Source organism: Epinephelus moara, chromosome 18, assembly GCF_006386435.1.
Source record: "Epinephelus moara isolate mb chromosome 18, YSFRI_EMoa_1.0, whole genome shotgun sequence".
NCBI classification, from domain to species: domain Eukaryota; kingdom Metazoa; phylum Chordata; class Actinopteri; order Perciformes; family Serranidae; genus Epinephelus; species Epinephelus moara.
Window position 1 is genome coordinate 9,281,572 of NC_065523.1, and position 25,719 is coordinate 9,307,290.

Sequence of the window (25,719 nt, forward strand, 5' to 3'; positions counted from 1 at the left end):
GACAACACTGCCCGCCCTCAACACACGGTCCCAGCAAAGAGAGAAAAGAGACAGAGAAAGGCACAAAGAGTTTTGAAACTGAGAAAAGGACACTGAACATGATGATTAAGCTTGGGGGGGGGGGGGTGTTGAGGTGCATATAGACAAATACACGAGCAAAGAAAAGACTGATAGAAATGACTGGGTGGGTTATATGGTGCATAAAGAAACAGGCAAGCTCTAAACTGAATGATGAATGAAGACAGGGCAACACAAATGCAGGCTGATGACGAAGACGACAGACACAGAAAGGCACAAGTAGAAAAAGTAGGTATTTTCATTGACATTTTCTGCTAATTGTATATTCTTTTTACCCTTGATGAATGGAGGATGAGGTTGAGGAGGAGAAGACAGCATGAAAAGAGTGAGGATACTGTAACCTTGAGAATGAGGCATTATAGCAAATCTTATATATATTTTTGTTTCCTTCTTTTTATCCCAAAAATAAAAAAAGGCACAAACACATTTTCAATTACAAGATGGAGTCGGAACAAGTGTTACATGGAGTAAGCATACAAAATAAAAAGATGTCTTAAAAACAAATAAAATTAATACTATTATTCTGACCGTCATTATTATTATCATTATTATTATTTCCATCAATATTATTGTTATTGGTATCATCAATAATTTCTCTCCCAGTTCAGCTTAATGTCAGAGAGAAAAAGAAGAGAGAGAGAGAAAGAGAGACATTTACTGAGTGATGCTGCTGAGTGTGACTGAGGTAAATGTTTCCTGCCTGCTCTACTTCATGTGCCACTTAGACCCAAAACATTTCTCTGTTGTGTTGAGATGTCAAACCAAACTCCACTGAAAAATCAGTCACTTTTATGCTGCCTGGAAAATGTGTTCTTTTGAGAAACATTTATACAGATAAAATCCCTTTTTAAAACATTTTAATCTGACCACAATCTTGTTCAACTAATATTCAAGAAAATGGGCAGTAGAGCTGCAACTAACATCATGTTATTTTGCTATTAATTGTTTAGTCTAGCAAATGCAAGAGAAGTGTAAAACCACACACACACACACACACACACACACACACACACACACACACACACACACACACACACACACACACACCAGTCACTTGAACTTGCAATTTCTTGCTCCAAATGTTTTCTGCTTGTTTAGTTTTATATATCTCTATTTAGTCATTCTTTTACTTAATCTATATGTACTATTGCTGTCTTTGTGCCACTGCAAAAGCTGGATATCCCCTCTGGCGATTAATAGAGGTTTACCATATCCTAATCTCTTTAAACAGATGTCTGCATATGCATGCAGAATCTGCAGGTGATGGAACAATAGTCTAGTGTCGGAAGTGTTCTGGTTTCAGTTGTACACTGTTTGTAGTCCGAGTAGTATTGACCAATCACGTTTTAACAAAAGGTAAACAGTCCTTATGGAGAGGCAGAACGCAATGGCCAAAATGCTATCTTGGAACCCATCGGCTATCATTTAACAACGAGTTAGGTTAATGTTAGCTTTTTCAAAAAATTGGCAGCATTCATATGCAGATATTTGTTTTTTAGAGATTAGCCGAAACGACTAGAGCACTAAGGAAGAAATGTTGGCCCCAATATCCGCTGGCTACTACGAATCAGCCCGAAATACTGGCCCTCACTCCCAGAGGCTTTGCCGTCGTCAGATAATAGCCAATGGGTTCCAAGACTTATCTTATCTTAAAATGTTGTTCGAAATTTGTAAGAGCTGTAGGTGTGGTCTTCAAAACGTTTTATCTGAAACAAAAGTCTAAAGATATTAAATTTACAATCAAGTAAATCAAAAAGCAGCAAATTCTCACATTTCACAATCTGGATCCAACAAATATTTTTTGCTTGATAAATGAAAACATATTTAAATCACAGACTGTATAAAGAAGATGGACAATATGACAGTTCCCCCGAAATGAAGCCAAAACATCTTGATCACCACAATATAGGTCATACACCCTGCCCCCTTCATGTTAGTGGATTGGACGTGGGCGAGTAGATAATGGCTAAATTTTCATTTTTGGGTGCCCTATCCCTTTAAACTTCAAGGTACACCTCAAATAATTTTTTCCCATGGTTTCTGTAATCTTAGGTAGTTTTTATGATGTTTATACTGATGTATGTTCAAGTGTTTGTTTTTCGGAATCAATTCGATCCACAATTGGTCGGACAGGCGTTTGGGTGGTAACACGACACGGTGGAGATCTCTACTGTGCAGACTCTGGCTCCAAATGACATCACCAGCGCAAGATGGCAGAATATTCTGGCTTTATGTTTGTACAGTGGAGTTAAGTGGAGACACGTCGTCCATCTTTATGTACAGTCTAAGACCTAAATCGACATTAGTGTTCTTATTATTATTTTACATTCAACCATACATTGTGTTTATTCAAAATTCACATTTCGGTTTGGCCTTGTAGTTCTTCCAATGAAACGAGCATAACCATGTATTGATGTTAATAAGCTACATGTAGAACCTTTGAAACAATATAATCTTTTAAATAGAGGTTGCTGAGACGTGGTCTCTGTAGCAGTAAGAGTAAAAGTTTTGGGTCTACCTGCCACAGTACAGATGTCTGTAGAGTATGTTTGGCCTCTGGCTAGCGTGTGCTGTCTTGGCAGGACCACTGTGAGGTATCAGGACTGCTGGCTTCACAGCGCTCGAGCTCTCAATGCTGTTCACGTACGAGAAAGAGCCTGCTGCTGTGAGTCGTACCGGCAAAAACAAAGCTTATCTGACTAAAAAAATTAAATAAAAGAAATGTACCGCTATAGTTAGTGTTGTAAAGCTGCTCTCACCCATCTCTCCATCTGCTTAGTCTTCTCTCTCTCTCTCGTATAGTGTTAGTACTTTTACACCTCCTCCTCCTCCTCCTCTTCTCCTCCACCTTGCTAACAAAAGAAAAATACTGGTTATGAATGGCTATGATGTACGCCGCCTCATCCAATCACACATTTGCTCACACACACACACACACACACACACACACACACACACTCAAACATAAACACACATACACACTCCTCCTCCCCCTCCTGGTCTTCCCTTCATCAGAAGAAGGAGTATTGGTTGTCGATGGCACGGGGCGCCCTCGCTCCGTCCCTCTCTTCTCCCTCCACAGCTTCTAGTTGGCGGAGGGGAGTGTCCCTGTCCCTCTCCTCCCAGTCCTCCACTCCTCCTCCGCTACCACCTCCGCTGCCTCCACTTCCTCCTCCTCCAGCTCCTCCTCCTGTCGTCGCCATCGTCACCACTGGCGCGCCTCCTCCTCCTCCTCCTCCTCCTCCACCTCCACCTCCACCTCCTCCACCTACTCCTCCTGCCTCCATCTCATTTCCTCTCTCCTGGGGAGGAGTTGGGGGCGGCGGCCGGCCTGGCGGCAGTGGAGGAGGCTGAGGTGGGCTACGGGGTCTGCTGGTCAAGTCTGCATGGAGCAGAAACAGATGAGAGAAAAAGAAAAGAAAGAAAAAAGGGGGGAAATGAGAGAAAAGTGTAAATAAAGGGAGGCAGAGGAGGAGGAGGAAATAAGGCCAAAAGTGTAGTGAAGGAGTGAAGTGACAGCATAGTCGGAGGAGAGGAGGGTGAGAGGCAGGAGAGAAAAAGAGAAAGTGACAGTGAGTGGCTGGTTAGGTGGAAGAAGTCTGCAGTCATGGAGTCCATGGGAGTCATGGAGGCAGTCCAATTCAACAAACACACAAACACACACACACACACACACACACACACACAGTTTTAACACTGTTGGGCAATGTAATCCATAGTAGAGATGTACACAGACAATCCAGAGCAGGGCTGCTACTGATAATAACTTCTTTAATTCATTCATTCACATCAGAAAAATGTCCCTCATAATTTCCCAGAGCTCGTCGTGATGTCTTCCAAACAACTTGTTTTGTTTGCCCAAAACCAAAATATATTCAGTTTACCATCAGAAAAGACAAAAAAAAGCACCAAATCTTCGCATTTGAGAAGCTGGAACAGGAGAATTTAAAAAATGTGACTTTAAAAATGTACTGATTATAAAAATAGTTTGACCAACTAATAATTTATGCTTAAATCCAGGATTTCCTGGCGTGTATTACAATGAGGGCATGAAATGTCTCTTTTAAATATCCTGTTAAAATATTAAACTTCAGGGGAAAAAAAGATATGCAATTGATTAAACTAAAAGCTAGCAGCTAAATTAATAGTAAGATGAGACTGATGTGTTTGATTCAGGTCAGCAGGTAATCTACTGATCGATGACTCTAGATGTTCACTTCACATTTACTAATAAGAGCTTTAAAAGGAAACCTAAATTAAGAATTCCAATATGATATTTACATGACCAAGAATATTTAATCAATATCTGTGAACATGAGCTGGTCTTTTTTCAACGGCAGTATCCAGAGAAGTCTCAAACTTGTGATGTCACCAAGTATAAAGTCTGGAGCTGCTACACAGACAATGAATCTTATTCATACTTATATTTTTTCTTCTTATACTTAATGACATCACAAATTCAGTTTTAGCACCCTTGTTTTTAAATTCGGGAGAGCATTGTTCATATAAAGGGGCAGACTTACAGCTGAGCCTGTCACTGTCAGATGGAGAACACATTTTACTCAACTAAGTCAATGTAGAGTTGGGGGCACTGGGGAATAGAATCACAGAGCATGAATTTATCACTCCAATTTACAATTGTCCACAAGATGGAGCACTGAAAGAAGGCGCAGCATACAGTTTAATGTCTGGGAACGGGCAAGCCACCACACTTTTAATACGGAATGTCGATAACCAGAAAAAGAATATGCTTTTTAAATTTAATTTCCTTCACAAAGAGGCCTCTAAAGTAGTCACTTGCTCAAAAGGTTAAGTCTGAACATATCTGAACCCAAAAAGTTTTTTTTATGTTTAATTCAAACATAACCCAAGTAGCATAATTCTAAATTAAAAGTTGAACAATAGTCTGTTAGGCAGCAAACACCCTTACAAGTATCTGTCATTTCTCTATCTACACATAGATAACTGTCTATAGATGGATTACTATAGCAACCCAAACTGTTTCCTCACATAAGTATCCACTCCACATTATTGAAGAAAAAAATAATTGCTCTGTTTAGTAAGGAAACAGGTCATGAAGTGCATCAGATGAACAGTGACATACAGACTGAATATTTAAGTTTTTTCAGGTTTGAACGGTATTCTGAATTTTAAATACAAAGTGACAGTCCTGTTGGCATCAGACCATCATTTCTCTCCACTGTGCAGAAAAAGACATTATGTTCAGCCTACGTCACATCTGCACAGCTTGTTGGTGAGTTCCAACTCTGTGGTGGGCAAGTTTAAGTTACAATTAAGTTTTCTAGATTAAAAAAAAGAATAAAAGAGTAATCAATGATCAATCAGTTCTTTTAGTATTGCACTTAAGTTTTATTTTCTCTATTTATTCTTTTCTTTCTTTATTCATTTTTTATTTATTTTTGTAGTTTATTTATATCAGCTTCTGTCCTGCAGAATCACATTGCCAAATTTAAATGCATATTGTATTGAAATAAATAACAAAAAAACCTGACGTGTCAATGTGTCTGATCTCAATAAGCACATTAATTATTCACCCACTCACTCCCAGACAAAAACTCTCTCTCTTTCTCTTGCTCTCTCTCAGCCGAGTCCGGTCTCACTTACACACAGTCAGAGATGGGGGTAGATGGAGAGTCAGGATGGCGCGTGGTGATGGCATCACAGACTGTAGGCCGACTGCCTGCCCTGTCCCGGCCTGCAAGGGATGAGCCAACGGATACAACAGACAACAACAACAGAGAGGTCAGAACAGAGATGGGTGCTGTAACACATGAGCAGATGGAGAATGCTGCGTGTGAATATTTGTGGTTAGTTTCTATTACTAACAATCACTTTTAACACATTTCACACATTGAACTTTTACTGTGAAGCCATTTCTATTTAAGAAATAAACGAGCACAGTGTGATGCTTCTTATATAAACAAACAGATGTTGTTTGAGATCTACAGCTACATGGAGAAGAGAGGAAGAGCAAAGGATGACATGAAAGATGAGGAAAAAGAGTTAAGATGTGGCTGGTGTCTTCTGTTAGATATCATGCAGTATGTGTGTAAAAACAGCTGAGAGAAAGATGTGACCAGCATGCATGTGCACACAGATAAAAACACATTTGATGGATTTAGGTTGAGCACACACACCTTGATCGTAATTTCCTAGATTTCTACAGGCAGTGAACACCTTAAGACTAGCTCCAACTAAGCACATGCTAACACACAACAACAATTGAACTGACTGACTTGTGTATGTAGTTCAGGGTTTCCCACACATTCATTTATTTGTGGCGGCCTGCCAAGCTTAAAACATCTGCCACCACATTTGATTTTCTATTTCTGCAGCTGGACTGATCATTAGGAGCGCTGTTGGAATATATATACTGTCAGTAGTTGCTCCACACTGTCGCAGCGCAAAGCATACTCTTGGCGCAGACGGGGCAGCAGAACATCAAACACAGTGAAAGTGAAAGTGAAACTTACACGCCCATTGCACTGAGTTTAAAAATTTGCTCTCACTCACACACTGCTGAGCTGCTCCTCTCATCTATTGATCTGATCAGCTCTGACTGAATCAACTGATCAATTACTCATCCCACAACTCAAAACTCTAAAAGCTGCTGCTAAGGAAAAAAGAAGAGTTCTGCCTGTGCTGCATTCGTGGACTTGCAAAAACCTCCAAGTTTAGAGAGGTAACAGACTGCTACACAAGGACACTCGGGCAAGAAAAAAAATCATGGATTCGCCCGCTGTAATTCTGAGGGATTGAACCACACACAGAATAAACAGTAGGTTGATTGATGCACATTATGTAGACTCAAAGTTCACAAGCATGAGTTCCACTTGGAAACTCGGATCTGGGAGACCCGCCTGCAGGTTTCAGCTACTACAGAGGATCGTGTCTATCTTTGACACTTGCACTATTGTCTGCTCAAAATGAATAAAAAGGATCTTTATGCATTTGGTCATTTTCCGCTGTACCGAACTTGCACCTAACCATGATTTCTCTGTACAGTTACAACCCTAATAGCTGACTGTACTGAACTCTCTCTAGGGGTCTGCTGTACAGGATGATCGGTCCCTGATGTCTGTTACTTGGATTCAGTGGGAGACTGACACCTTAAACAACTCAAGGTCGTCATTCGCATTGCAAGGAAACTAATTATGGACTAATACATATAAAAATAAACAGAAAAAAACACAAGCAAATCCTCTTTCCCACCAGATACTTGTGCACTACACATGTAACCTGTGGTTTACACTATTTCAATTGATGATTTTGACCTAGTTTTAGTTGTTGAGTTGCTGCGACCCCCTGAGTATCCCTGCTACCCGTGCTCCATGCCATGTGTGCAGAAAATAATAAACAGATAAACACATATATTTAAAATTAAATTTTTTCAGTACTATGTTCTTTAAAAGGTCATGGCACATGATTTTTAAATATTGTTTTTATATGCCCCATGCCCAGCCAACACAGAATTTGACCAGTCTCAAACTACAGTGCATTTACTTCATACTTTTCTACTCATGCTACAACTTGGTGGCCTGTGCTTCAAAGCTCTTAACTTCTGATGCACCAACGCTATGTGCAAATAAAATTAACTTAATTAATTTTCCTTACAGCTTCTATCCAGTTGTGTTTATCTCCTCCCACCAGGTATACCCAAACAAAAATGATGTTCTTCTCCACTGGAAGAGTTAGACAAAGCCTGTTTTTTATTTCAAAATTAATTTGGGGGCATTTTATGCCTTTATTTGATAGTAACAGAGGAGAATGACAGGATACGTATGGAAAGGGAATGAATGACATACAGCAAACAGTCCAGCCAGCTGGGAAATTAACTGGAGACTCACTGCCCAGGGCGTTTGTTTCACTAACCTGCTATTGGGTCACCCAAACAAAGCCTGTTTGTGTTTCTGATGGGTGCTTAAATTTAATGACAGACATCTCCTCTTTTGAATCTCAGATCGCAAGGATTAATAATTACCACATTATTTATCTAAAGAAAGAAAAAAATCCTGCCTTTTGTTATTTTATGAAAATGTTCCTCTTCATTTATGCAAAGTTACTGACTACAAGAGAGCCACAATGCTCAGTGCTCATTGCTGATTAACAGCTGCAGGTTGGAAAATAATGACATTAAGAAAGAAGTGTGTTTTGTTTTCTCATAGGCTGCATCACTGATGAACTGACTAATGGAGTCCCTTATTAGTTTCATCATGTATAACACAACTCTGCTTGCTGTTTACGAGAGGTTGAAACTGTTTACTTACATGCTGCATATAAAGACATTCATAATCCAAGCAGCTGAAACATAAGGAGGGAGTCCTGGTCTGATTTATTCATCTTTTTTTTGCCCAGCACAACTTTTTTCTTCTATTATTACAGACTGATCGGACAGACTGATCTTTTCTTTATATATTTGGAGGGTGGAGTTCACTCGTACCTGGCTGTCGAACAGCGGTGGCACCCACGAAGCTGATGAGTGTGACGTCTGAGGCGCCACCGGACTCCAGGGGGATCGGGTGCACCCGGAAGTGCTCCAACATGTCAAAGATGGACTGGAACCAAAGGTGCTGCACTCTGCACTGACCGTCCTCATTCAGGGACAGACGAAGGTGCTGAAGGGAAGAAAACAAAGTAAGACAAATTTCAGAACATTTACTTATTTGTCTTAACAACACACAAAGCTGACTTCCCGGACTCACCTTGGCCTTGCCCTGAAAGTTAAAGGTGAGGACATATTCTCCACGCCTTGTCTCGCTCTGGCGAACCAGGAAGACACCGTGGCTCGCCGGGCCTCCGGCCAACACCAGCTGAGCAGCTTTGAGACGGGACAGGGTGCCGTGGAACCACTGACACTCACTGAGTGGGTGCTCTACTGCCTCTGCAGTGGTCACCTCCGAGAACAGGAAGGACCCTGGATGGGTGAATGGTACATATGATATTTTAGTGCTTTAAAGTTTAAAAGATGGTTCATGTAGGATTTTAAAAGCAAGCAAGTATCCAAGTGTTGGAGATATCGGCTGTAGAGATGTCTGCCTTCTCTTGAATATAATGAAAATATATGGCACTCAGAGTTACTCAAGATAATCCACAGACCTTGTTGTGTCCAACATGTCCAACATTCAAAACTCACACCAAAACAATCTAGACTGATAGGCAGCACTACAGGTAAAAGGAAAATACGTATTTTTTATTTGGGGGTGAACTGTCCCTTTAAATAAAATGTCTTTGGATCATAGTCACCTGTGGCGTCTGGCGTCTCGGCAAAAGGTGTGCCCAGACTAGCTCCACCTCCGCCAAGAATCCGACTGTCTGGTTCGTCGAGAGGGGCTCGAGGTGGTAGCTCGGGTGGAAGAGGATCCATCAGAGGTGAGGAGCCTCCAATACCTCCATAACACACTGAGACAACAAAAAAAGCACCAAAGAGAGGTGTAAACTACATCATAAAGCAGATAAACATACATACAGATGCCATTTACTTGACTTTTTGTGTTTGGGATTTGTCCCTTCCTTATTTTACCTCTTTCTTATGTGATGTAATGTGATTTTATGTTGTCATGTAAACTACTTTTGATGACTGTCTGCTTAACATTTGCATTTTATATGTCCTACTTTGCATGATGCTGCCTTACTCTTTATCCTGTTTTGCTTTCTCTGGTTCTAGTTTTACATGTTGTGTGCTTAATTCTTGTTTTATTGGTTAATTTAACATCTGGCCAAGGGACAAGGGTTGGAAAAAGTGCCTGTTGGCAAACACTAGTATATTTACAGTGATGCTGATCAATGTGTACTGTCTCTGAAAATAAATGAATTAAATGTTACAGCTACAAACCAGGCTTAAGTAGTTTACAATTACAAGTCTCACAACCAGGGTTCAGAGCCAGATATCTGGTAATTTAACAAGACAAAAGACACTCAAACTGAACAATAATGACTACTGTACACTATTACTCACAGATCTTGCTAAGTCACCTGCCACACCTTCACAAGTCTGCTTTCAAATTGTGTATATTATCTCACACAGCCTTCATGTTAACAAAAACATCTCAAAGAAGTGCTTGTTTCATTCACAAGGTGGAATCTTCCAGCTAATTATGAGATCAAGTGTTGGCAAAATGACTTTTTTATGTTATGTGTCACTAGTAATAAAAGGAAGTTTATGTTACTCTAAAGGCTACTCTCACTAAACACTGCAGCCCCACTGTACTGCAACACACTGTAAAGCTCACAGTATCAGTATCACGGTCGTACCTTGTGAAAGACGGTCAACAATCTCAGGCGTCCCACTGATGTCCAATGGCCCCACACACACACCTTCAGCATCTTCCTGTTCACTGTGGTGGAGAGAAAATAGGTAGTAACCTAATATTGTCCCACACGTTGCTCGTCCCATACAATAATGTCCCACGTGCACCCAGTCCTTCTTTCAGTCATTACCTGAGACAGATGCCGTTCCTGATGTCACTCAGCCAGGCTCTCATCTGTACAGCATCACGTGTCTCGATCACGTACTGTGACGACCCTTCCAGCTGGAAAGTATTAAAAGAAAGAAGGCAAAAATGAGGGGTGAAGCTGATATTGGTTAGTGGACAGTCCATCATTAAACTAAGTGCACTGACTGTCAAACTGCATCTCCTTTTACCCAGAGATCCTTGTGTTTTCAGGTTATTTGCTTTAGTTGGTTCATATTCTAACACTGCAATTCCCCTACCATTATATTGGGGGCCAGCCAAACCAGCCAGACTGGTATTAATTACTGATTTCATTTATTTGCTTTTTATAATAAATATATAGGTATTTATAAATAAACTTGACATATAAGGTTGAAATATTGTACCTTAATCATGTAACATTCAAGTATTGCATTTCTCACGGTGTGGTGTTATTATTCTATTAGATAGACTGTATATCTTTTCATTGTTCTTTATCTTTCAATGACCGCATATTATTTATTTCAGTTGTAGCATACGGAGTTGCAGCAGGACACACCTCCAAAAACCATTTAATGTCTAGCAAAAATCAAAGGCAGTCAAAAATATTTCAGTTCTTTAATAGAGACGACAACCATCAACATGACAGCAGAGACAATGCAGAGACATCAGCAATGCCTCTGGACCACCTGAGAAGCACAGGAACTGAGCGAGACTGCTGTTGAGCTGGCTGTCACTCACATCTCTGTGGTCAAACCAGCTGCTGCTAAAGTTTGAGTTTGGCATTCAATGAAACGGCCAGGGATAAATGTGACTAGGTAAGCTTTTCAAAATAAGGCGTTAACACTGAGTATATACAAAATATGTATCAGTAAATTAGAGTAAATGGATTATATATGTACAGGAAGAATAACACATCTAATTGGTGAAGAAAAGTAAGACAGCAGAACTGATGGAGGGATGAAGAGGTGATTACCTGCAGCAGAAAGGTGTTCTCCTTATCAGGCACCTCTAGCGCTGTGGTGCTCCTCACATCCACGATTGAGCAGCAAGGGACAGTCAGCCGGGGCTTCGATGACTGGGGAAGCAAACCAATCAAAATCAGCGACTGCTGTTCCTCCATTAAAGTTTACTACTTAGTTATCACAACAAAAACTGAACTGTAAAAAACATAGCTGTTATACAGGGAGGTCATGGGCTGGAAATTTTTTTTGTCTTTGCAAGGAAGTCACTGCTGCCAACCAAGAAAAAGTACAACACATAACCCTCTGTAAAACTACAACTTGTTATTTTTACACTTTGTTTTTATGTGATTAAATAAGCCAGGCATAACATGTTATCTGTGAACTTCAGTGAAGCTGGTAAGTGGATTTTGTTACCTTTGGGCAGAGTCAGGCTAGCTGTTTCCCCGTTTTCAGTCTTATGCTAAACTGAGCTAACCAGCTGCTGGCTGCAGTTTGATATTTAGCATCCAGTCACAAGAGTGGTATCAATCTGAACATCTAATTTTCTGCAAGAAAGCAAATCTCTAAAAATGTCAAACTACTCCTATAAAGACACTTGCCAACCAGGGATTTTGTCATTAACTGTTTTATCTATAAAATGTAAAAGAAAATAAAAAATGCCCCTCACAACATCACAGAGTCAAAAGTCGGGTCAACTTTCAGTGTTGCTGGTCCAAACCAGTATACGAGTTTAAACTGGTTTGATTTCATGCAAACCAGCTGAACTGGCATTTGTCATTATGAAATGTTGTGGCTAAATAAAAAATAGCCGACTTCAGCAACTTGTGTGGACAGTGTCATGGCGCTTGGCACTTGTATGGCATTTGTAATAAGCAATATGACAACGTGAATAAAATATTATGTTTGTTTATAAATGCTAGACTAGCGGAACCACTAGAGTCTGACAAGCTGTGCGCCATTTACTGCCAGGCCAAGGCTGACACCAGCCTAGAGCTCGGTCTCTGCCTGTCTGTCTGCTTGCAGGTGTGTGTATGTGTCTGCTTGTCTCTCTGTTTAGACACTACTGACAAATATGTTGAATAAGTACGTAATTTAAAAAACAAATCTGAATTTGTAAGAAATAAAATGTCAATAACACCTTCATTTTAATTTTCAAGTTGTTAGAAAACTGCATTTTAATTGTAAGGGTGACTTAAATAATTCTTTCATAAATGGAAAATCAAGCTACACTGTTTATATTGCATTTACTTTTTTCTTCTTCTTTTTTTTATTTAAATTTTGAACCTGAGTTTGTTTTAACCGAACCAAATACATTAGATGTGACACACTGTTAGTCACTGCTTTGATTTGTGTGGTACCCCAGGGCTCAGTACTGGGCCCTCTTTTTTCCCTGCAAAGACATGCAGGCTGGGGATAGGTTAATTGGTGAATAATTGTGAAAGTGAGTGTGAATGGTTGTCTGTCTTTATGTGTCAGCGCTGTGATAGTTTGGCGACCTGTCCAGGGTGTACCCCGCCTCTTGCCCAATGTCAGCTGGGATAGAGCAAAAAAGACAAGGACGAAGAACAAAAAAAACTATACAATACTTACCATTATGAAAAGGGAATACTGAAAGGGATACTTTTCCCATTTTCAACCAGCTCTGTATTAAAATAATGTGTGTAATATGAATATGTATAAATAAACTGTGGTAAACTTCAGTCCATCTTACCAGCACCCAGATCTCCCTGCTCATCTCTTAACTCAAATTCGCTATATGATGCAATTTTCTCTGGCTCTGGGGCTGTTGCCTGAACTACAGATTGTACCTCCATATTTTTGGATGCCCATCACCACAGACACAAAGAGTATAGAAGCAGATCGAGAGAGAGACCCAACCCTCTCTCTCACTCTCTCAAACGCAGACCAAAGTCACACAGGCCTTTCTGACAGCAGACATTTTGACCTATCATAAGGCGTTACTATAACACTAATGGTGGTTCTGTTCTATTCAGGTGTTCCAGTGAGTATGACAGGTAGCAAGCATGCAAGAGACCAGCAACCTGGAAAAAAAAAGCAGCTAAATGGAATTCAGCCATCATTAATTTCATTATTCACACCTGTGTTTTTCCTACTGTGACAAGTCAAAATGTCCTCTGTGAAAAAGGCCTATGAACCAGTAAAACTAAGCAGCGTGGATCAAATATGAAACAATATTCTGTTATCATGTCGCCTGTATACGTGACCCAAAATGTTTTCAGAAACATATTTTAGCTTACTGTTTAACTGTAATTTGAGATAATTTGGTACAAGCCAGCCGCCATATTGTTTCTTGTAGAAAAACAGCCAAGCTAAATTATGTCACACACCAGCAGGAGCATTTACTGGTCTGGTCTGGCACAGTGCATTCTGGTAGTTGTTGGTTTTCTGCCTCTTAAGCAAGCGCACATGCCACAGCCCTTTTCCTCTGTGTTCTCTAGTCAAATAGCACCAATTTCAAACGTATTTAAGTCCTTCTACTGCATAGACAGCCTAGTTTTATGAAAAGACCATCTTTTCAGCAGTGAAATGCTTCTTTAAAAACAATATATTAAATAAAAAAGTGGGAGATTTTTTTACTGTCCCAACTCAAAAAGATAAATTAATTAATCAATGAAAAACTTCTTCCAACTCTAGAAAACATGTTTTAATGTTTCACACTTACTTTAGGTGGAATGAAGAATTCCAAGTAGTACTCCTCTCCCCGCTCACCACCTTCTCTGTCCCTCTCTCTGAGGACCAGCCGACACTTATGCCAGCGTCCTCCTCTCCAGGGCACATTCCCTCCGCTGGCCAGAGGCTGCACTGGACCTGCCTGAGCTGCAGCAGATGAAGCTGAGGCAGCATTGTTGTTGTCCGTACCGTGATGCAGTAGACCGAACGAGAAGCCAGAGAAGCCAAGGCTTCCGCTCAACTCATCGCTGGATGAGCTAACGGTCACCCCACCCTCCCGCACCAACCGGCCCACCTTCCTTGGAGGTCCCATGTTGGCAGCAGCAGCACTGCTCGGAGGCAGCGTGGAGGAGGCGGAGTGAGGGCCTGCAGTGGTCGGGGTGAGGACAGGAGGAGGTGATCGTGACAGTCTGAGTTTCTCCAGACGATGGCTCCATTTCTCCTTCTCACCTCCTTCGCCATTGCTCCGCCGCCTATCTCGGGCAGCCTCCGAAAGAGACAGAGAGGTGGCGCTGCTTGAAGATGAGGGGGGCAGCGAGGAGGAGGAGGAGTGGGGAAGGGAGAGAGGCATGGACAGGGATACAGGCATGGAGGAGGTGGGTGTAGGAGGCTGTGTACCAGAGTTCCTCTTTGAGGTTGAAACCAAGGTGGCGTCCTGCACACCCATAGTATAGCTGTAACTAGAGGGCATCTGGCTCTGGGCTGAGTCACTGGAGGAGCTTCGCCAGTGCAGGATGCCTCGGACACTCCCCCGTACACTACGACCCACACTCCGCAGAGAAAAGCGCTTCTTCAGTTTGTTTTTGGAGGAGTTGGGCGTACTGTTACCTTTGGAGTCAGGCGGAGGAGTGACCGAGGAAGAGGAAGGTGGAATCTGAGGAGTGTAGGAGGGGTCAGCACTGTCCACCTCTGCAGACTCTGCTTCCTGCTCTTCTGGCTCAACGTCTTCCCCCACAGATGCTACCCCTAACCAGCTGTCCTCCTCTTCCTCAACCGGTGCTTCCCCATTCCCAGGGGCAATCATAGCCCCCCTCTCCTCACGCCTCCCGTTGTTCCCTCCGACTGAGGAGCAACATGACGATGATGAAGATGGAGGCAGGACTTGGCTGTGGGCATAAGAATCTTGAAACCTGTCCCCACTGCGGTTCTCCAACACCAGCCGTGCCGGTGCAGGCTTGGATAAGGCCCGTGTCGTGTTAGTCGGTGGACATGGGAGGACAGCTCCCCCAGACGCTGACAGGGGAGACACTGCTTCCTCTTCCAGGGAAGTAGCATCTGACTGGGGAGCCCAGCTCGCCATGTCATCCCTCCCAGAAGCACAGCTCTGCGGGAGCGCCCCCTCCAGCTCACTTTGAAAGTGACGAACAAAGCGGTCGGTGAAGCGCCGGCAGAAGGCGGCCGCTGAATCTGGGGAGTAGTGGGGGTTTTCCAGGAGAAAAGCTCGAAAGTGGCGTGCAAAGTCACCGGCTGCAACGCGGGCATGGAGCTCACAGAATTCGGTCCAGCTCAGGCAAGGCGAGGGGGACGGTGTGGGGGTGTCTGACAGGGAAGACGGGTGAGCCTGGGGTGGAGGGCTCACCAAAGGGGGTAGAGGGGGTGGCCGAGGGGAAAGGGGCAGCAAAGAGGGAGATGGAGGGGATGGAGATGGGGAGGGTGAGGGAGGTAAAGGGGAGGAGTTTGCCGCCCGCGGGCTGGGCGGGGTTAATAGAGAGCCGTTCATTCTGATTGACTTGATGGTCTATCAAATCACTTCAAACATACAACAGAGAGCTGAAGTGATTGCACAGCTGGGATAACTGACTGGGGGCAAACACGGCACATTGGTCTAATAATTTACAAATGAGTGTGAATTGAAGTGTTGTGCACAGCCCCATCCAAAATGAAGACATAAAATGCACCGGACCCATGGAAGATGGGGTTAAAAGAGGTCAAATATCTCCAAGGCTAAGCTTTTGCTACATTATTTTGTGAATTTAAATACTTTATCTTTTCAATAAGAAAATACTGGATTCAGACAGCCAGTAGATGGATGACTAGAGGTGGTTAGATGTGTGGGATTTACAAAGTCTGCCCCTTCTTCACCGTCTGTCATACATCCAGAGAAGCGTGACCACATCCTGTAAAGACACAGAAACAAACTAAAGTTCAACTTCAATTTATTTATACTGCAAATCACCCAGAGGGTCTCTGGATTCTTAACAGGATCAAATATTAACAACAGAAGGACACCACACAAGAAACATGAAACAGACTGCAGCAGCAGGACTGAGGATGAGAAATTTAGAAAGTTATTAGAATACAACACAAAAAGAAAACAACAACAAAAAAGATGGGCTTTTAGCCTGGATTTAAAAAAAAAAAAATCTCAACAAGGCTTCCCGGAATTGCAGTAGGAGTTTATTCCAAAGGCCCTAACCCTGAAAAAGCATCGAGAGAACATATATGACAAGGATGGAGCCTTGTGAGACAGAGGATTTTGAAATCAGGTCTGGCTTGTGTTGGAAGCCAACTTCTTCAGTCTTGTGAGGACTCCCTCTTATAAGACTACAAAAAATGCCTTTTATCTACAAGAACTTTAGCATTTGTAATGGGACAGAGTTTGACTATGTTACATAGATGGAGAAGACAGATTTGTTAATATTCTTCTTGATATGTGGTTTAAAGGTAAGAGAGGAAACAAAAACTATTGCCACATTCTTCACTGTGTGGCTCTGTGATACTGTGTAGCCATCAGAACTAGGTACTTTTTTTCTTACCTCTAATCCATTACATTAAATAGCAAAACATTGTACTTGTTACTCCACTATGTTTATTTGATAGCCATAGTTACTTTACAGACTAACAAAATATATGATCAGTTTACAATTATCAAGTATTATAATACATTCACTACACAGCAGCATATTAAAAAACTAGTAAAAATAAGCTCCAGCTCCATAAACTACATCATCAAAATTCTTATTACAAGTTTATGCATTAATCATTATAATCCAATAATCTCATGTAGAGTTGTTGAAAGTTGTTCTGCTGCATAATGAGTACTTTTTAAGATAAGATATGTTACTCCTTCATTGATTTCCAGAGGGGACCTTTGGATGTTGCAGCACCACGAGGACACAAAAATAAGTACAGATAAATAGAGAGGAGTAGAAATGGAATAAATAATTATATGAAATAAAAATAGAAGGCAAGAGAAACTATAAAAGAGCAATCAGAATCATAGTCATGATTGTGATACTTGTACTTAAGGAAGACTCTTTTGGACCTTTAATGCAGTACCTTTATTTGTAATTGAATATTTTTACTTGAATAAAGGATTTTAGTACTACTACTTCTACTGCATACTCTACACAAATCAATTCATTTACAGAGAGCAAACCTGCATTAAAAATGTCGTATTTTGAGGATGAAACATTTAAGTTGCCTCATGCCCGGTTAACTGACCTGATGTTTACCTTGCTAAGTTTATTATTGCTTGGTATCACAGTTAAATGTTATTTGTAATTATTGTAAACCTTTCTATATCTGTTATCGTCATCAAATGAGGTAAATAAACAGTTGGTCAAATGGCAGGGGTGGAAACTAAATGTATTTGCTCAAATACTGTACACAAGTACAAATTTGAGGTACTTGTACTTCATCTCAGTGTTTTCTCCTATAACCACTTTATACTTCAACTCCACTACATCTCAGAGGGAAATGTTGTACTTTTTACTTCACTACATTTATCTGACAGCTTTAGTTACATTACAAATTAAGATTTTTGTAAACAAAACATATAAAAAATGCACAAGTACAGTTAAAATTTAGTTGATTGACAGAAAATTTATTTGACACTATTCTGATGGTTTAAGTGATTTTCCACGTAAAAGCATTTCATAGTTCCAGCTTCACAAATATTAAAATTTGCTGCTTTGCCTTTTAATCATTTGAATAACTGTCATGTATTGATAATAATGTTGAGGTTTGGACTCTTGTTTGGACAAAAAAAACACTGTAAAGATACCACTTTGGGGCCTGGGTAATTGTGACAGCGTCACTATTTTTTACAAACCACATAAGCTATCAATTAACGGGGGAAAAAAATGAGCAGATTAATCCATGATGAAAATAATCATTACTTATTAGTTCAAATGAACTTCACCTCAACCAACTACAACAGTAAAATCCTGCATTTACACTTATACATGCGAAATAAATAGACTATATCATATATAATAGTAAAACAGTCACAGGGGACATCTTTCTCCCTTTAATACTTTAATTACAATGTCCTGATTACACTTACATACTAATAGCATTTTCAGTGCAGGACCTTTACTTAAAACAGAGTATTCTTACAGTGTGGTATCAGTACTTTTACTGCAGTAAAGGATCTGAATACTTTCTCCAACACTGTTAAAAAAATAATGCTTGCTAACTTAAAGTAATGTGTCTTAACATCACATTCTCACCCGCTAGCTTGCTAACATGAACTAGCAATGTGTGAGTCTTGCTCATTCAGCTTTCTCTTAAGACGTGTAACGTTAACGTTCGCTAGCTAACAATAGCTAACTAACGTCAGCTTGCTTAGGACCTGCTGTTAATAAGCATCGTTATTTAGCACTGTTGGTTAGATATATCTCATTTTGTTGTGGCTACTGTAAGCTGTCGCCGGGATGGCCACACATTAAATCATCCAACAAGCGAGCAGCTATCACGAAAGATTCTTTGCGAGCTAAGCTAACCGTTAGCCAGTTAGCTTAGCTATTAATAAACCAGCTAGCTAGCTATCAATATTGCTTCACCACAACGTTGTGTGTGTTTTCTCTACCTGTACATCACAGTCCACTGGTTTCATCCGTGTCTTTGTGATAAAACATGGCACACATTTCATCATTCTTTCAGTCTACATAACGGAATAATCATTCTCCGTAAAGATTGTTGTTGTTGTTGCTAAATATGAATATTGCTATGCCTTTTGCCTGGACCCGTTCTTCTCGCACTGCCCCTGGTCCTCGCGATAGTTGATTCGGTGGGTCGGTGTCCGTTCGTTGACAGTTACCGTTAAAAAAACGCTGGATTTCAACGGATGAGTCGTTTCCCAAAAACTGAGAGGGTAAACAGAAGTACGACCGGGGGAACCAGAGAAGTACACCGACACACCTCTCCCACCCTTTTCATCCCTCTCTAACAAACAAACAAACTACAGTAAAAGTAGGCTACTAATAGCACACTGTGAAAATACTCTGTTACAAGTAAAAACCCTGCATTGATACTATTGATACTAATACTATTTATGGAAAAGTAAGTAAGTCGGCTAAAATCAAGAAAATGTACTGAAAGTATTTAAAGTCGAAAAATGTCCCTTGTGACTTTTGTTTAACATATTATTAGATTATTCTGACTCGTGTATAAATGTAATAGCAGGATTTTACTTTTGTAGTTGTTTGTGGTGGAGCTAATTGAACTAAGAATGAATTATTATTTTCATTATGAATTAATCTGCTGATTATTTTCTTTTTCATTAATTGATTGATTGATTGATTGGTATCTAAAAATAAAGTGAAAATAGTGGGAAAATGGTGTTATAATGACCCAGGGTCCAAAGTGACACCTTCACAGTGTTTATTTCGTCCAAACCTCAACATTTTTACCAAAACATTACAATTATTAAAGGGAAAAGTAGGTAATCTTAACATTACTGAAACTGGAACCATGAAATAATTTTGCATGAAAAATCACTTCAACCATTAAAATAGTTTCTAATTAATTTTCTGTCAGTCAACTAATCTATGAATCAACTGACTGTCACAGCTGTAGGCTACTTGTATAAACTGTAGGGATGGTTAACTTATAACAAAACAACACATTTTATAAATTCCTACATTTGTGTGCAAAATTCTTGAATTTCTAGAAGTAAGTAAGTATGTAGGGTAGACTAGGGATGGTCGTAACACCACCATTTTCACCAAGAAGGGACGACCAATGAGTCATGTAATAGCCTACGTTTATAGTATGACCCCTTTCTTCCAAATCTTGCATGTGAAATTTCACAGCTGTGTGAGGAAGTATGCAGATTTTACTGCCAAAGTACTGATTTTCAGGTATGAAAGTGATTTTTGAATGAAGTCTATTTGATTAGCACTGATACTGTTGAAATTAGAATTATGTAACTTGTATTAGATCAGAGAGAAGTCATGCTGCTACAACTAGCTAAACACAGGCTGACAGGGGCGGGGATAGTTGTCACACCTTTTAAAAAAGTATAATAAGTAACCTCAAAGACAACTTAACACATTTTCTCTATCTTAGTCCTTTTCTCAGCATACCACTGGAGTTGGTTAAAAAAACTGATAGGGGTATGCTTGAGGCAGGGAAAGCCAGTAAAGTCTGTCCCCAAAGAATCCGCTATCTGCCATGTCAACACATTCTCACTCTGACCTTGTCACATATGGCCACTTGGTCGTGGACTTTCCATGGTGACATACGATGTGCAAGGTAGCCAGGGTGCCTCTGTTGTTGGTGTTCTAGGATGCCTGGTCAATTTCAGCGTGTTACATGCATTGTGTCTTTTCAAAATACACTTGCGTTTTTATATGAAATTTACAGTTTGCATACAGTCTCTTTCGAAATAAACAAACTATGTAGGTACAACACCGCAAAGTGAATTTTTTTTCCTTCAACAATGAACCCTCTTGGTTGTGTTTAGGCAACGGAAGCACATGGTTACGTTTTGTTTTTTTTAAATAACAAGGTTTGGATTTACATTCATACGAGAAGCAAGCATTGACCTCTTGGGTGAAAGCCGGTGGTTGTTGGACCCATCCAACACCTCTTCTCCCCACCCTACTCTGACTTTTTGCCCCCTTAACTTACATTGTTGTCACGTGTTTCTCCCTGACGCCATCAGGCACCATTACACACTGATGGCGCCTGGCTATGTATCATGCCGGTGTAAAAGGATGGCTTTTTTCGTCAGTGTCTGACACGGAAGTCACTGACCATACACTGGTATTTGACGACTTCAGAATTCGACCGGGTTGGCCATGAAACGTCGAATAGATACTGGAAAAATATACATGTATAGATAAATACAAACTGTCTGAGAAAGAGGATCAACACAGCACCCCTGTGTGTGCTATAATAGCTGTCAAAAGGTCTTCAATGTGCAGTAAGACTTGCTTTGAGGCAGCAGACCTGTATTTTAGACTCAGTCCATGTGAGGCACTAAGCATCTGACAGGTACAGGTTAGTGAGTTTGACCTTCGTTTGATTGGTTATCAGTGTATTTCTCAGTTTATGTGTGTGTAATTTCTGTTATTGTGTAATTTTTAGTTCTTCACTCTTAATGTTACTACTCACCCCACATTGTGTTACAGCTTACCCTGGTAGCAGGGCAGGTTGTGACAATGGCAGTCCTTGTATTTGACATCAGTTAATTAATTCTGTGACATAGTTGGAGAAGTTGAAAAGGTTGCTATTTGTAGTTGAGAAATGAGGGTACTTTGGGCCAAAATTTGAGAGCTCTAACACAAAAATTAAACGAGTTATAGGTGCCGAACAAAAAGTATTATAACCGTCCTGGATCGCCCCTAACTAAAGCTGTCAGATAAATGTAGTGGAGTATGAAATGGCATGGAAAAAAAGACTCAGAAAAGTACAGATTTGTAATACAGTACAGTATTTGATGAGTAAATGTACTTAGTTACAGTCCACCACTGCATATCTGAGTGCTTCAGAACAATACAATTCCTTCAACACACAAAGACAACAGCTGTATTTAAGGTAGTTTAAAAGGGTTTCATTAAACTTTATTGACTGAATACAGCAACAATAATGTTTTATACTAATCTAGTCTTGAGAAATACATAAATGCCTGGGATTATTATTTGTATTATTTGAGTTAATCAGCTGAACCAATTAAAAATCAGCATGATAAAGAGTCGTATCCACTTTCAAGAAATGTTGAATGTTTACAGCATTTTTGTAATCACATTGTTACAAAAATTAATCCCAGACAGAGATGCATTTTCCTTTTTTTTTTTAAACAAATACACTCACATCATCCTGTTTTCACTAATAAAAATCACTCAGTATTGATCCCAATGATCAAAAACAGTTTGGGGAGAGAAACCTGCTCTCTGTGTGAACATGTCAACATGAACACTAATAAAATCATGATTTCTCTCTGTTCCTCATCTGGCGAAACTTGTTCATGATATATGTTCTTCATTTCATCATTCTTCATTTTCAATTCATTAGTCAGACTTTCTGTGACTTTTTCCATTTGAGACTGTTGGAGGTTCTATGAGGCCTTCACCACCAACTTTATTCACCTCTCTCTCCTTTCATTAAACTCTTCTCTGACACTCGCTGCTTCAGATTTTTTTTTTTTACATCAGATGAGAAACACTTGTCATGTCACATGTTTTATCTGTAGAAAAAATGCAATGTGAGTTGCTTTGGCTCATGTTGAAGTCACTTCTATTCTTCACCTCCAGTGTCAGTCCTCCTGATGCGACTTGCAGCCGTTACACTTGGTGAGGCAGCCGTCATGGTCAGCTTTGGATGATGGTTTTGAACATCCTGTGGTGGACAGGCGGATGGCTCCTCTGCAGATCAGTGTGAACCAGTAGAGCTGGAGGGGCCACAGCAGAGCAGCCCCCAAGTTGCACTGCCACGGGGCCACCAAGGGCACCGTGTACACTGGGATGGATGCATACCTTAAACATACAGCAGAAGCTGTCAGAGCCAAACTAACTATTCATACACATTTCTAATTAAAGGTTCCCTGTAAAGGGCCAAATTAGAAATCATCTCTCCTATTATATCTATTTATCTGTATCTATTTCATTATACTACAAATACATGTGTGCAAAGGTTGCTAAAATGAATAAGGTAAAATGTGCAAAAGTAATATATTTTAGTTTATTAAATTGGCAAATAAAGTAAACTGAAGCATTAAATTAAGATATAACATTTGAAACGTGTGTGTGTGTGTGTGTGTGTGTGTGTGTGTGTGTGTGTGTGTGTGTACAAAGTGGAATGATTAAGGCGGTTTTAAGCGTTTTTTTTTTTTTGTTTGTTTGTTGTTGTTTTTTAATTTTACTTAAATATGTCATTCTGCCCCAGCACACACTGCATTCATCTGTGTTTAATTTTGGTTGAAGAGATGTACTGTAGTTTTAACTCACATAAGAGTTTACACGCAAAAAAGAAATTAAGATAATTATGTTTTACTTGATTTAGATACATTTAATAACCCGAAAATGATCAGACTCTGCACTCATGGCAGGTTATGTACACGTTAAACGACTTCATATTCTGCTAAGTAGTTTAATCAATAATAACACATCATAATCTATCAGTGGATTGGATTTTGTATTCATAATCTGAATCTGCATAATCATTAAATCTGTAACAATATGAATATAGTGCTATAAAAAGTGCAATAAATCCCTTGATGTACAGTAGTGGAGTAGAAGTAGGCTTATAAAGTCCCAGAAAATGGGAATACTCATGTAAAATCCAAGTATCTATGTACTCAGTTACCTGCTGTAGGCGTAGTACAGGTAAGGGAAGAGCAACACCCGACAGCTGAAGAAGGTGAGCAACATGAGAACTCCGTTGACTTTGTGCAGCAGAGTGTGCTGCTGCTTGTACTGATGAGAGAAGAAGACAGTCCAGACTGAGCAAGACAAGAGTACGGAGGCTGAGAAGGCACATTTTATTTCAGCATTACAAGTTGATTTCAGAATCAGAAACAAATTTACTGCCAAGTAGATTTTCACATCCGCTGAATTTGGCCCCAGGTGTGAATGTGAGTGTGAATGGTTGTCTGTCTCTATGTGTCAGCCCTGTGATAGTCTGGCGACCTGTCCAGGGTGTACCCTGCCTCTCGCCCAGTGTCAGCTGGGATAGGTTCCAGCCCCCCGCGACCAGCAAGAGGATAAGCAGTTACGAAAAAGGATGGATAATAATAATACAAACAATATTATCACATTATTATTTTTGCTCACTCAGGAAAAGAACTGGTCATTTTCTCGAGAGACAAAAGGTAATCTACTTTAGATAATTCATTTTTTTAATCCTGTTATCTCCAAATTTGAAAAATAATAGTAATAATTTGTATTTTGTCAATGTGCAAAAAGCTGTGGTTTTGGTGAGTTAATAATCTTGTTTTCTTATGACAAGGCCATTTTTTTTCATGAAGGGATAAATTCTCATCAGGAGAAAACAACCTAATTTCGAGAAAACTTTAAATGAAATTGTTCTTGGCTTTACTATAAAAGAGAAATATAAAGTTCAAAACAAGCAGTTTTATTTATTTTTTCCATCTCGAGCTTTTAAAAAGAAGTCATACAACCTAAATTCATTAAGTTGGTTTTGAAAAGCTAGTTTCAACTGTAAATATATAGTTGCTTGTATGAGTCTGTTTATTTCAGCTCTTATTTACTTACATACATATAAACGTAAATGTACATGTAAACTTTTCCACGACAGAGAGGAAAAGCTACATATTTTAGATTTATTTGCAATACTTGGGCTTGAACTCCAAATGAATTAACATCTCTGTATGACACCTGGACACACACAGACGATGTCATTTGTCATTTGTTGCTTGAATGCAGCCCCCAGACCAATGGTGGCCCTCAGAAAAATTTTGTGTGGCCCTTAAACATGACATGAAACCCATGCATTATGTTTTAATCAACTGTGGTCCATCTCAGTAATTTTACTTTCAATAGCTTACATTTAAAACTCTTTTGGAGACTGCATCAAAGTGCGCCCCCCTAACAAGCGTCTGTACAACCTTCTGTTATCACAGTTATTCTGTATGTATGTGTGTGTGTGTGTGTGTGTGTGTGTGTGTGTGTGTGTGTGTGTGTGTGTGTGTGTGTGTGTGTGTCACTCTTTTACTTTCAGTTTAGCTGTTTACCTGGATCAGGACTTTCCCCAGACAGACACATGGCGTGCTGAGCTCAGCCAAAAACAAAACGCCCTGGAAGAAGTCACCTTTCCCCTGCCTCCACAGCTGATTCATACACACACACACACACACACACACACACACACACACACACACACACACACACACACAGGCAGACAGGGAAGAAAATACAATTAAACATTTGTCAACAAACTTTTCATTGTTTCAGCTGCTTGTAAAATAATAAAATACACCGCAGAACTTTGAGTCTCATCCAACACTGGTCAGTTTTTTGTTAAATCACAGCACCTGAAACAATGTTTTTAGCTAATCCAATTGCTCCTCACATTATTAGGGTCTGGGCAGCTAAGCTGCCAGGACACTATTGTAATCCTAGGTATTCTTCTTCTTCTTCTTCTTCTTCTTCTTCTTCTTCCGAGGAAATCATACTTCCCATGGTTGAAAACTCACCAAACTTTGCACAAAGGTCCAGTCTCATGCCAGATATCCTCAGCTGTAAACTCAAGCCAATAGTCCTGATGTGGGGCCAACAGCAAGCGTCTAAAGTTCAAAACGTTGAAAATTCATAACAAATCAACCATACGTGCTACAACTTCACAAC

General features: G+C 40.1%; 2 protein-coding genes across 3 annotated transcripts in view; both read right to left on the reverse strand.

Annotated features, from left to right (window-relative positions):
* Positions 1 to 686: 686 nt before the first annotated feature.
* Positions 687 to 19,315, reverse strand: sh2b1 (SH2B adaptor protein 1). Of its 2 annotated transcripts, XM_050070162.1 has the most exons (10): positions 18,999 to 19,312; positions 14,178 to 16,302; positions 11,506 to 11,607; positions 10,537 to 10,628; positions 10,351 to 10,433; positions 9,343 to 9,498; positions 8,802 to 9,013; positions 8,540 to 8,714; positions 5,704 to 5,794; positions 3,297 to 3,460 (listed from the first exon to the last, which is right to left on the reverse strand). In XM_050070162.1, exons 2-10 carry the CDS (start codon positions 15,903 to 15,905, stop codon positions 3,439 to 3,441), a joined length of 2,661 nt encoding a protein of 886 aa, XP_049926119.1. In that variant the 5' UTR covers positions 15,906 to 16,302; positions 18,999 to 19,312; the 3' UTR covers positions 3,297 to 3,438. The 2 variants fall into 2 exon arrangements, with proteins under 2 accessions (XP_049926120.1, XP_049926119.1); XM_050070163.1 differs by lacking the exon at positions 5,704 to 5,794 and having other exon boundaries at positions 687 to 3,460; positions 18,999 to 19,315.
* A 2,531-nt stretch (positions 19,316 to 21,846) lies between these two features.
* LOC126406055 (ceramide synthase-like) overlaps positions 21,847 to 25,719 on the reverse strand; it is a 9,025-nt gene continuing 5,152 nt past the window's right edge. The window contains exons 4-6 of the mRNA XM_050070180.1: positions 25,107 to 25,202; positions 23,720 to 23,829; positions 21,847 to 22,890 (exon numbers count right to left, since the gene is read on the reverse strand). Coding sequence (XP_049926137.1) covers positions 22,671 to 22,890; positions 23,720 to 23,829; positions 25,107 to 25,202 — 426 coding nt within the window. The 3' untranslated portion in view covers positions 21,847 to 22,670. The remainder of the gene's footprint in view (positions 22,891 to 23,719; positions 23,830 to 25,106; positions 25,203 to 25,719) is intronic.

Coding starts and splice junctions, on each gene's coding strand:
- sh2b1 (XM_050070163.1), bottom strand. CDS start 15,905: ATGAACGGCTCTCTATTAACCCCGCCCAGCCCGCGGGCGGCAAACTCC. Junction 10,434..10,536: donor AGGAACGGCATCTGTCTCAG/GTAATGACTGAA, acceptor TCTCCACCACAG/TGAACAGGAAGATGCTGAAG. Junction 9,014..9,342: donor CGAGACGCCAGACGCCACAG/GTGACTATGATC, acceptor TCACCCATCCAG/GGTCCTTCCTGTTCTCGGAG.